Genomic DNA, 13361 nt, shown 5'->3' on the forward strand with positions numbered 1-13361 from the left:
AAAAACAAAAAATTTGTGTTCCTTTATTTATAAAGGAGATTCCAAATACCAATTTTCGTGTCTGTAACATCTTCAGTTTTTGAGATGTAAGTATCCACATAAAAAGAATTCAACCCCTTTCTCAGTCCTTTTTACATACATCTCCACGCACTAAAGTGTTCTTTTCCAAAAACAAACAAATATGTGTTTATTTATCTTTAAAGGAGATTCCTACTTCCAATTTTCATGTCTGTAACATCTTCAGTTTTTGAAGTATAAGTATCCACATAAAAAGAATTCAACCCCTTTTTCAATCCTTTTTACACACCCCTGCCCCCTCCCCTGCCCCCGAAGTGTTTTGTTCCAAAAACAAACAAATACGTGTTACTTTTATTTTTAAAAGAGATTTAAAATACCATTTTCACATCTGTAACGTGTTAAGTTTTTTAGATATACCGTATATATGCTCATTTAAAAAAATTACCCCATTTAACACTTCCCCTTAAGCGAATTTTCAGAATACAAATTATGCATATTCCTTTACTTTTACTGGAGATTCCAAATACCAATTTTCATGTCTGTTACATGTTACATTTTTGAGATATACACATTTTAAGAATTCACCCATTTTGTCAATCCTGTTCACCACCCCTTAAGCAGATTTTCCAAAAACAAAAAAAAAAAAGTGTTTCTTTATTTTTGGAGGAGATTCCAAATACCAATTTTCATGACTGTAACATCTTCAGTTTTTGAGATATAAGTATACACATTAAAGGTATTCAGCCCTTTTTCACCTTTTTTTCACTCCCTTTAACAGGATTTTCCAAAAACAAAAATGAAAATACGTGTTTAAAGGATGTTCCAAATACCAGTTTTCATGTCTTTAAACTGTTCAGTTTTCGAGATATAGATATACTCATTTTAAAAAATTCACCCCCCTTTTCACTCCCTTAGCGACGGAATATCCAAAAATCCTCCTTTAGTTAGCACCTACATTGTAATATGAATGTATCCACAAAATTTCATTTCTTTATGTCCGGTAGTTTTGGCTCGGTGATTATGAATCAGTCAGTCAGTCAGTCAGTCAGGACAAGTTATTTTATATATACAGTATATGGATAGGAACATGAAATAGGACAAACACAATGACTCCCCTGATGAAGACAAAAAGCAGAAATGAGCTTCTTGCGGAATGAGAAGAAGTGGATGGTGTGATGTTAATGTACGAGGGGCATTTGAAAAGTCTGTGCAAAAATAAAAACTACTTATGTGTTTGGGGTAAACCTTTTTTATTTTTTGACATAGTCTCCTTTTAGGCTTATACACTTCATCCAATGATGTTCTAGTTTGTTGATCCCTTCCGAATAATAGGATTTGTCCAAGTGTGCAAAATATCCATTAGTGTTTGCAATCACCTCCTCGTTTGAATAAAATCTTTGTCCCGCCAGCCATTTCTTCAAATTGGGGAACAAATAGTAGTCCGAGGGAGCCCAGTCTGGAGAACAGGGGGGATGTGAAATGAGTTGGAATCCTATTTCCATTAATTTTGCAACCACAACTGCTGAGGTGTGTGCTAGTGCGTTGTCATGATGGAAAAGGACTTTTCTGTGGGCCAATCGCGGGCGTTTTTCTTGCAGCTCGGTTTTCAAATGGTCCAATAACGATGAATAATATGCACCTGTAATAGTTTTACCCTTTTACAGATAGTCGATGAGGATTATCCCTTGAGAATCCAAAAGATAGTCGCCATAACCTTTCCGGCCGAAGGAACGGTCCTTGCCTTTTTTGGTGCAGATTCCCCCTTGGTAGCCCATTGTTTAGATTGTTGTTTGGTCTCAGGAGTATAGTAATGTATCCATGTTTCATCCACAGTGACAAAATGATGCTTTAAGTCCTCCGGATTCTTCTGGAACAGCTGCAAACCATCCTTGCAACACTTCACATAATTCCGTTTTTGATCAAGCGTGAGCAATTGCGGCACCCATCTTGCGGAGAGCTTTCTCATGTCCAAATGTTTATGCAAAATATTATGTCCCATTCAGTCGAGATACCCACAGCACTAGCAATCTCACGCACCTTAACTCTTCTGTTGTCCATCACCAGATCATGGATTTGATCAATGATTTCTGGATCGTAACCTCCACAGGCCATCCAGAATGTTCAGCGTCACTTGTGCCCATATGGCAAGTCCGAAAATGTTGAAACCACTTATAAACTGTTCTAATCGAAGGTGCAGAGTCACCATGATGTTTATCAAGCTTCTCTTTAGTCTTGTGAGGCGTTTTGCCTTTCATAAAGTAATGTTCAATCACCAAACGAAATTCTTTTCCATCCATTTCTTAAAAATCACTTGATTTCCTTGATTCACACAAATGCCAAACACAAAGAAATCTATATATATAAAATAAGAGTTTTGTCTGTACATTGCTCAGAATTTAAAAAAGATGGTATTTCTGTATCAGTCGTGTCCACAGGAGCAGGGAAATGCAATTTTTAATTTTCCGTAATTTCTGTCTGTCTGTCTGTCTGTCTGTCTGTCTGTCTGTCTGTCTGTCTGTCTGTCTGTCTGTCTGTCTGTCTGTCTGTCTGTCTGTCTGTCTGTCTGTCTGTCTGTCTGTCTGTCTGTCTGTCTGTCTGTCTGTCTATCTGTCTATCTGTCTATATGTATGTACACGCATCATGAGAAAACGGCTGAAGAGAATTTACTGAAAATTGGTATGCAAAGTCGGGGAACATGTCGCTACAATCTAGACTATAAATAATTGTATTCACGCCGAGCAAAATGGTAGTTTAGGGGAAGGCCTAAAATTTAACTCTCAAATATTCATGTTATTAATGGTCGTATCTTAATGGAAATCAGTATGCAAATTTGGAGTAATAAGTAGATATAATCTATGCTATAAATAATTGTATTCATGCTGAGTGAAATGGTAGTTTAGGGAATGCCTAAAATTTAATTCTCAAATATTTATGTTATTAGAGGTCGTATCTTAATGAAAATCGGTAGGCAAAGTTGGGGAATAAGTTGCTACAATGTAGGCCATAAATAATTGTATTCACGCTGAGTGAAATGGTAGTTTAGGGGAAGGCCTAAAACGTAATTCTCAAATATTTATGTTATTAGTGGTCGTATCAATAAATACTACATAACTAAAGTTATACAATATTAAATTTCCGATCATTTATGTCTTAAACATTGTTACCATACCAGCTATGATCACAGAGATATTCATGAATTTGTATTTTTGTTACTAAGTCCATATCGAAGCTGAGTCACAAGGAAATGGGTACACAGAATTTAATGAAAATCGGTATGTAAAGTTGGGGAATACGGAACTACAGTCTATGCTATAAATAATTTTATAAAATGCCCTAATATCACCTAGTCAAAAGAAAAATTAAATGTGGAGGCCTACAATATAGAAAGCTCATGAAATTGATCAACAATAACATTACATTGTGTGTCGTGATGTGCTTTGTGTCTTCTGTTGCCACTCATCTCTGATAGATAAGATTACTGCTGCGTACCGAGTATTTATTTTTAATTTGCTTCACGTCGCCCCGACACAGATAGGTCTTATGGCAACGATGGAATAGGAAAGGGCTAGGAGTGTGAAGGAAGCAGCCTTTGCCTTAATTAAGGTACAGACCAAACATTTACCTGGCGTGAAAATGGGAAACCACGAAATACCATTCTCAGCGCTGCCGCCAGTGGGGTTCAAATCCATTATCTCCCGGATGCAAGCACACAGCTGCGCGTTCTTAACCACATGGCCAACTCACCCCGTTGTACCGAGTATAACAGCCTGCCTGAATATTGGCGGGAAGTAGCTGGGGAGTTAGATAACTTTCTTCTTTAGCATGCCATTCCTCTAGTTCATAAATTTTCTGATACTTCTGGTACATAACACACTGGTTCATCATAGTAATCGAGCTATTCAATCCCTACTCTGAGGCACTGATTAGAATCAGCAGTGTGCATATTTAATGGAATAATGGCAGAGGAGTGTTTACGGCAGTCTGCGGCCTGGTCATTCCAGCTCTGGAACTTTGGACTGTTAGATCGGCACCATTGTACTGTTTGTTAAAATTGAGAAAATGTGCGGTTTTTCATTTGATCGAGTATTTCATATGATAACATTGCTTTTAATCGCTACATTCCTACTGACATTTTTGTAATGACCTACGTTGACTTCAGTTAGGAAAACCACAAAGTCAGTCTTTTCAGCTAGTAGACCAATATGGGTGAAACTTGGTTTGCTTTCATTCAGGAGATGCTACTAACTAAACACGACCTCGATACGCGCCGTGGTGCCATCTCTCGGACTTTGCACAGACTTTTCATACCACCTTCGTATGAAGATGTCAAAATTGTCCTCATCCTTTTGTACTTTCATCTTTGTCCTTGTCACTTCATTCTGTTCCTCCCTTTTCTTATAATGACCTAGGTACTATTTTGTTTATCCTATTATGTATTCCTATACACGTTCCTATCTTTCTATACAGGACTCAACACCTAAAATCATGTCCAGCTCCATGGTTAAATGGTTAGCGTGCTGGCCTTTGGTCACAGGGGTCTCGGGTTCAATTCCTAGCAGGTTCGGAAATTTTAACCATGATTGGTTAATTCCCCTGGCACGGGGACTGGGTGTATGTGCCGTCTTCATCATCATTTCATCCTCATCACAACATGCAGGTTGCCGACGGGCGTCAAATCAAAAGTCCTGCACCAGGCCTCTTCAGAGGCCACATGTCCCCCCAAAAAATGTAAACTTTCTACAATACATAATTTACAAACTAAATAATAGCGATTTATGCTATGTTCTGTCTTTACAAACCAAATCTTGCTCTTTGTAGATCAGTATCATTCTTTCTCAGGGTGAAGAAAACATAAAGATAACTTACCTAACATTGCAGTCCGATATCCAGCTTCCTGCATAATTTCTCCCAGTGTAGTTTCATTCTCAGGAATACCTCCTAAAGCAGAATCCCCAAAATTCCTCACCACCCCAGTCCGCAATCCTAGACGCCCAGTCAATAGCGCCGCTCGAGAGGGAGAGCAGACTGATGCACCAGAGTGGAAGTCTGTCAGTCTTTAAAGATACATGTTTAAAAAGTGAAGAAGCTATAAATTTAACACACAAAAATCATTGGTAATAAATTTCATATTAATCTGTATTGAAGAGCAATACAGTGTAAATCTAAAGCTAAAGATTTCCACCTACTCAATACTGTTTGTTGTAACGTTAAAAATGTTACATATATATGTTGAAACTAGCTTTGATCTTACCAAAGACCATCATAAGTCAAAATCAAAGTTAAGACAAGACATGAATATAGATAAAATGAAACAATTATGAAATTCAATGTAAGACAAGTAAAGATTTGAAAAATACTCATCACAATCACATGTCCTGTGAATGCTCTCAGCTTTCTTCCAATTTGAAGACTACACCTCACAGAAGACCAGGTGAAGCACAAAAATACCAGCACTTGTGGAATCTTCTAGAACTCAGTGAGCTAGTAGTTAATGTGATTTGTGGGAAATTTGAATCAATGTCATCTTTCAAATGTATAAACATGCCTACCAACATTCATTAATCTAGCACATTGGTGTTTGGATATATTTTCTGCCAGTGTATGTTAAAAATACTGTGGAGAGAAGATGAGGTGTGCAATAGAAGTAATGCATAATGTAATTTCATGTAGTAAGTTATTAGACATTATAATAAGGCTTTTGGTTTTTTTTTTTTTTTTTTTGCTATGGGCTTTACGTCGCACCGACACAGATAGGTCTTATGGCGACGATGGGATAGGAAAGGCCTAGGAGTTGGAAGGAAGCGGCCATGGCCTTAATTAAGGTACAGCCCCAGCATTTGCCTGGTGTGAAAATGGGAAACCACGGAAAACCATTTTCAGGGCTGCCTATAGTGGGATTCGAACCTACTATCTCCCGGATGCAAGCTCACAGCCGCGCGCCTCTACGCGCACGGCCAACTCGCCCGGTGCTTTGGGGTTTTTGCCATGTTAAGAAAAACAAGGTCAAATAAGTGAAGTCTTCCTCGTGAACAGACAAGATTTTTTTCTGAAGACAAAAGAGTGACTGAATGGGTGACTATAATTCTAGAAAACAGAACTCAGATAATTAGAGAATGTGAAGTATTATCTGGTCCTGTAATCATTAAGAGGTGAGTTCCTCAAGGCAGTATAATTGAACCTTTATATTTTCTTATATATAAATGATATGAGTAAAGAACTGGAATCAGAGACAAGGCTTTTTCAGATGATGTTATACTGTATAGAGTAGTAAATAAGTTACAAGATTGTGAGCGACTGTAAATAGACCTCAACTCTCAACAATGTTGTGAGATGGACAGCAGGCAAGGTTATGATGATAAATGGGCTGAAAAGTAAGATTGTGAGTTTCACATAGAGGAAAAGTCCTCTCAGTTTTAATTATTGTGTTGATTGACTGAAAGTTCCTTATGGGGATCACCCTAAGTACCTAGGTGTAAGTGTTAATATAGGCAAAGATCTTCATTGGGGTAATCACATAAACGGGATTGTAAATAAAGGTTACAGATCTCTTTGCATGGTTAAGAGAGTAAAGGCATTCTTGACCCACTCACAGTCACTCGGTTTAAAGGAGAGGGCATATAAGTCTTGGGTAAGACCCCAGTTAGAGTATGTTTTCAGTGTATGGGATCCTTACTAGGATTACCTGATTAAAAAACTGGAAAAAATACAAGAAAAGCAACTTAGTTTTCCTTGGTGATTTCTGTCAAAAGAGTAGCGTTATGAATATGATGCAAGGATTGGGATGGGAAAACTTGGGAGAAAGGAGATGAGCTGATCAATTAAGCAGTACGTTCCGAGCTGTCAGTGGAGAGATGACATGGAATGACATTAGTAGACAAATGTTTGAGTGGTGTTTTTAAAATTAGGAAAGATAACAATGTAAAGATGAAGTTGGAATTCAAGAGGACAAACTGAGGCAAATATTCATTTATAGGAATGGCAATAATTTACCAAGGCAGACATTTGATAAATTTCCAAATTCTCCTAAATTATTTAAGAAAAGGCTAGGTAAACAACAGGTAGGGAATCTGCCAACTGGGCAACTATCCCAGATGCAGATCAGTGGTGACTGACTGATGAAGTACGAAGAAAATGCTTAGCTAGGGACAGAGATCTAAAGAAATCTTCGAGGTAGGAAAGTGGTGATGGTGGTCGTAAGAGGGAGTACAACTAGGCAACCATTCTCTGTTAACACTAATCAGAGAGAAAAAATGGAAGGAATCCGACACTTTGAAAAATGAAGGTACCAGCTACAGAAAGACAAAGGCCACGAAGGCTGAGAAAATGAGACTCCCTAGGCTTTGAAAGCTCTTATACCTCAGAGTCAGAAAAGAACATGAGTTGACCAAGGGAGGTCAGATAGGATAGATGCAAGTGAGGAGCCTGACGTAAGTAAGCGGAAAAAAATGCCAGAATCCAGCTAAGGGCCCTGTGGTCACCAACTCATGCTTCCAAGTTAAGAAACCATAGGGCCCCTTTCAATCGCCTCTTACGACAGGTACCATGGGTGTTACCGCCCCCACCCACAAAGGGAAGGTAGGAGTGAGGATGAGTCACATTAGGTTTGATATGTCGACCAAATGCCACGTGAGGCGCAAGCAGAAAGATCAAATTCCAGCCGAGCAATGAGAGATGAAGTTTTTGACACCTCTCTAATAAAATTAGTTGGAGCATTTGAAAAAAAAAATCGGTAAAATAATCATTTTAATAATGCTGGTATCAAGAGTAAATAATTGCAATGGAAAATACCAACATTTGGCTATTCTATATAGGCATATTCACATACTTGTAATGTGTTTATGAAATTAATTATAATTCACGGATCGAAAATATGCCATAAATGAAATTGTTTATCTTTTTATCAAGCCCAAGTCCAACAAGCATTTGTTAGCTTAGCTATTTGCTTTACGTCACACCGACACAGATAGGTCTTATGGTGACGATGCGACAGGGAAGGCCTAGGAACAGAAAGGAAGCGGCCATGGCCTGGTGGGAAACCACGGAAAACCATCTTCAGGGCTGCCAACAGTGGGGTTCAAACCCTCTATCTCCCGGATGTGAGCTCATAGCTGCACGCTCCTAACTGCATGGCCAACTCACCTGGTTTTGTTAGCTTAAGCCCAACTCAATGCAGACCTCTACTGACCTGAGTTCAAATTGGCAGGTTCAATCCTGACCCCATCCAGTGGGTTTTGAAGGTGTTCAAATATGTTATCCCCATATTGGTACATTTATCAGCATAAAGAAGAACTCCTGCAGCACAAAATCACTGCACATTGATCACATTGATGTCTTCATCTTCCCTATCTGACCTCCCTTGGTCAACTCCTGTTCTCTTCTGACCCTAATGGCATTAATAAGTACTTCAATTTCATCCCCTGAGTAATCCTTTTTTTTTTTTCCATCACACATATTCTTTGACGGGTTAGAACTCTTTCAATTTTTTCCACTGATTAGTGTTAAGAGGAAATGGCTACATAGTTTCACATCTTTAAACACCACCAACATCATCACACAACAAAAATCATCAACTTTCCTCCAATGGGCAAATGAATTGGCCAAGAGGGAAATTACATAGTTACAGGGATCATAGCACCAAATTAAACTATAGTAGACATATATAAATTCACAAAATATACCCCTCTAGTCAGAGAAACTACTGGAGGATGTAGAAAAGAAAGAAAATGATTTTACAGGTATTTTTTTAAGCAGTCTTTAGAATATACAGGTGAGACTTCCACCCCTTATTTTTCTCGACATTAAGCCACTTTTCTAATGCCTAAGCTATAGAGGTCGCCAGTCCTTTGCTTAAGTCTGATTTTGTACCAAGGCACTGCAGATGCACAGGTGAGTTCCACGAGGGTTACTGCCCTTCCTACATGCCATGTATCGATTAACAAGAGCACAGTCGCTGTCACACCATTTCTGTACATGTGCAGAAAACCTACCAACTTCGATGAATAGATAATAAGATAGAAAAACAATAAAACTTACTCCCATTACAGCAAATGTTGAAAATGTTCTCCCTTGGCCTGTAGGCATGCGCTGTAGTGTGTGATGATATTCCAGTTCACTCTCTGTTATTCAGCCTCATGAATCTTCAAAATTGGTGCAAATTGCATTTAAAAATCTACAGCACATGAAAATAAACTGTTCTGCACATAATTCAGAAGCTACAAAATGCACTAAACCGATCAATTACTGCTGTACAAGAAACAATCACGCTGTACGCTAGCTTATCGCAGACTACCTGAGACCAAGACATCACTGGGTGAGGTATATGGGGCAGGCCGCTATTGCCCAGACACACCACAGGGAATAAACCACATTTTGACTGACGATCACGCTATACCTTCAGAGCAAAATAGTCTCTAGCAACAGGCAACAACAGGCTGCTGATTCACAGTAAGTCCATTCCAAAGGCATTTATGCATCAGATAATTGCATACTGCAGACTCAATAGATGTACAAGGAGAAAATGACCCTGATGAAAATACAGGCCCACAAACTCTAGAAGAAGTGAGAACTGCCATGAAGAGATTGAAGAACAAGGCAACAGGAACAGATTATATTCCAGGGGAACTGCTCAAGGCAGGGGCAGTGAAGTGGAAAAGATTTTCCTAAAAATGATCGTTCCAGTATGGCACAAGGAGAAAATGCCCCAGCAATGGAAAGAAGGAATTATATACCCTATATATAAGAAAGGAGATCAGCTGGAGTGTGATAACTATACAGAAATTACATTGCTTAACTTAGGATACAAAATATTCTCCAATGTACTGTTTGTTCATCTTCTCCCAATATTTCAGAGAGAGATGGGGTCATATGAATTTGGATTTCTCCCAGGAAGGTCAACTACAGACCAAATCTTCACCTTAAGGCAAATTTTAGAGAAGCCAATCGAATTTGGGATTGGCATGCATCACCTCTTCATTGATTACAAAACAGCATATGATAGTATAGACTAGAGGAGCTCAGCTGGGCACCCGCTGAGGCTATCCCAGTGCGGCCAGGCTGACATGACAGAAATGCGGGTAGTTTACGTAGCAAGCATATGTTTCAGTGAAGCAAGAGAGTGAATGCACTTTGCAGGAAGGGAATAGTGACGTTCAATTGTCATTATGAAGCTCTCCTCCACTACTCAATGAAATGCTGAATGGGGTACAGTATTTTTTTTAAAACACACGCTATAATTACAAGAAAACTGACCTTTTCAAGATATTCCTGTTTGATTTATACTGCACTCAATGCAATCAGTAAGTTTTATTTTTGTATATTTCTACATTAAAGGAAAACTAACAAGTTATCATTTTTATTTTACAATTTACAAAGGTACATGGTTTAAGGATTCAACAGAGTTTGCTAAAGGGTGAAGTAACCAGCGTTAATGAAGAGTGGAAGTCCTTCAAAGACACCTTTGTGGGAGAAGCCAAAAACCTATGTGAAGTTACAAGTTCTATCAAAAGAAAAAAGGAGACACCATGGTGGAATGATAGACTGCAAACAGCAGTGAAAGAAAGAAACCAAATAAAGAAGGCACAGGACAAGGAAAAACAAAAACAGGGACAAGAACGAAATGAACAAGAAATACAGAGACTTCAAAGAGTATACAGGAACAAGAAACTTGCTGTAAAGAACATTGTAAGGGAAGAAAAAGAGAAGAAATGGAATGAGTTCGCAGACAAACTGGAAGAGGACAGTAGAGGAAATATGAAATTGCTATACAGAGTAGTGAAAAACAAGCGAAGGGATCAAGAGACCATAAAAGCAATAGAACGTGATGTTGGAACTCTGGCACAAGAAGAGGGAGAAATTAAACAGGAACTCAAGATCTATTTCGAAAAGCTGCTGAATGGAGATACAGAAAACATAACAACGGATAGAGGAGAGCCAAGTCGAGGAACCACAACTGAACCACCAATTACATGGCTTGAGGTTGAAAATGCGCTCAAGAGCATGAAGAAAGGAAAGGCAGTGGGCATAGATGAACTAAGTGCAGATATGCTGAAAGCAGCGAGAATTCCAGGAATCCAATGGCTCTACAGACTGCTCAACAATATATGGGAGGAAAATACTATTCCTGAGGACTGGAAGATGAGCATCATTGTACCTGTCTTCAAGAAAGGAAGCCGACGAAAATGTACTAATTACCGTGGTATCATACTACTGTCTCATGTCCTGAAAATATTGGAAAAAATAATAGAGACCAGAATCAGAGATATTGTAGAATCAATTTTGGAAGAAGAGCAGTATGGTTTCAGACCAGGAAGGTCAACTACAGACCTTATATTTGCAATTAGGATGTTAATGAAAAAATACTGGGAGAAGAACAAGCCTTTATTTCTAATATTTTTGGACATTGAGAAAGGATATGACGGTGTACCAAGGGAAAGAATTTGGCAATGCATGAAAGAACTTCAAGTGTGAGACAGCCTGACAGACAAATTGAAAATGTTGTATAGTGGAAATAGAAGCTGTATTCAAGTAGGATGTGGTTTTGTCGGACTGGTTTGAAACAAAGAGAGGAGTGCAGCAGGGCAGCTCATTGTCACCACTTCTATTTATTATTGTAATGGATGTAGTAATGAAATCTATTAACCCGCGAGTGGTCGCTATATGAGATTTTCTCTCACATTATTTTTTATGGTGATATTACTTCACAGTGATGAAAGGGAGGTGACTGTTCCCTCTTCTAGCTGAGTTTATAACTGTCGTGAGTAGAGCGAGTCACATTTGAAGGCTAAGCACTCCCTCCCCTAGTCAGAACAAAGGTTCCTATATGTCCGTGCGTGCTGCTTGAGAGTTTCTCTCATCGCGCGACTAATGACGTTGGTGTTATTTTGAAGTAGAGCGGGAAACTTACTCCTGTTGCACGCATTAGTATTTGTATTATGACCACTTCTTGTTTTTGAAAATGTTATTGTGTTCAGAAACCTTGCTTTGTACATAAATATTACTAGATATAATGCATGTGTGAGGTTTTATTTTTTACAACTTCAGGACGGAAGTTATTTTTCTCTACATGACATATGTTATTTTAGGTAGTAATTTATGTCTTTAATAAACAGCTAATCATATCCGGCTCCATGGCTGAATTGTTAGCGTGCTGGCCTGTGGTCACAGAAGTCCCGGGTTCGATTCCTGGCGGGGTCGGGAATTTTAACCTTAATTGGTTAATTTCGCTGACACGGGGGCTGGGTGTATGTGTCGTCTTCATCATCATTTCATCCTCATCATGACGCGCAGGTCACCTACGGGAGTCAAATCAAAAGACCTGCTTCTGGCGAGCCGAACTTGTCCTCGGACACTCCCGGCGCTAAAAGCCATACGCCATCTCTCTCTTTCTTTTACACAGATAATCATTTCATTTTTATCTAAAATATATAAGGTAGAACTTGCGTTTCATTTAAGTAGTACATTTCAGCCTGTAAAAACTGTAAAAAATGTCATATTTATTTTAATGTGAGAGAAAGTCTCACGCGTGACCACTCACATTACATTTCGGCTAGGGACCACTGGCGGGTTAAGAGGAAAGAACATGGAGATATCAAAGCCTTCACATTTGCAGATGATGTTGCAATCTGGAGTGACTCAGAAGAGGAATTGGGAGAGAGAATGCAAAGCTGGAATGAGGAGTTTAAGAAATATGGTTTAAACATCAGCAAGACCAAGACGGTGATGATGAAAGTGTATAGGGAAGGAGCAGAACCAATAGTCATGTTAAATGAAGCCCAACTGGACAGTGTTCCAGTTTTCAAATACTTGGGTAGCGTTATATCAAATGACAACCTAGCAAAACATGAGGTGAACAATCGAATCAATAAGGCAACACAATTTTACCACCAGGTAAGACACCTGCTGTGGGATGAGCAAATACCCATGAAAACAAATATGACATTGAACAAGTCCTATTATACACCAATTCTTACATACAGTCTTGAAACCACAACACTGACCAATAGAGATAATTCCAAACTTCAGGCATCTGAAATGAAATTCCTACGCACTATGATCCAGAAAACCAGGAAAGACAAGATTAGGAATGAGAAAATTAGAGAAGAAGTAGGAAAAATTCCAAAATTGGTTCAACAATATCCTCCTCAATAAGATTCCTGATATCCTCCTCAATAAGATTCCTGATATCAAGACTGAAGTGGTTTGGTCACATGAAGAGGATGCCAGTAAACAGAACTGCAAGGAAAGGATTTGACAGAAAAGTAGAAGGAAGACGACCCGAGGGAAGGCCACGAAGGAAATGGATAGATTTAGTTAAGAACGATGTACTGCTTAGAGGTCATGATTGG

At 38.8% G+C, this 13361-nt stretch overlaps 1 protein-coding gene across 3 annotated transcripts in view; it reads right to left on the reverse strand.

The window, feature by feature from the left end:
* Positions 1-13361, reverse strand: part of LOC136876359 (arylsulfatase G) — a 387207-nt gene that overhangs the window by 73637 nt on the left and 300209 nt on the right. For all 3 annotated transcript variants that reach the window (XM_068228390.1, XM_068228391.1, XM_068228389.1), the window contains exon 4: positions 4885-5072. In XM_068228390.1, the coding sequence (XP_068084491.1) occupies positions 4885-5072 (188 nt within the window). The remainder of the gene's footprint in view (positions 1-4884; positions 5073-13361) is intronic.

This window comes from Anabrus simplex, chromosome 6, assembly GCF_040414725.1.
Source record: "Anabrus simplex isolate iqAnaSimp1 chromosome 6, ASM4041472v1, whole genome shotgun sequence".
Taxonomy (NCBI): Eukaryota; Metazoa; Arthropoda; class Insecta; order Orthoptera; family Tettigoniidae; genus Anabrus; species Anabrus simplex.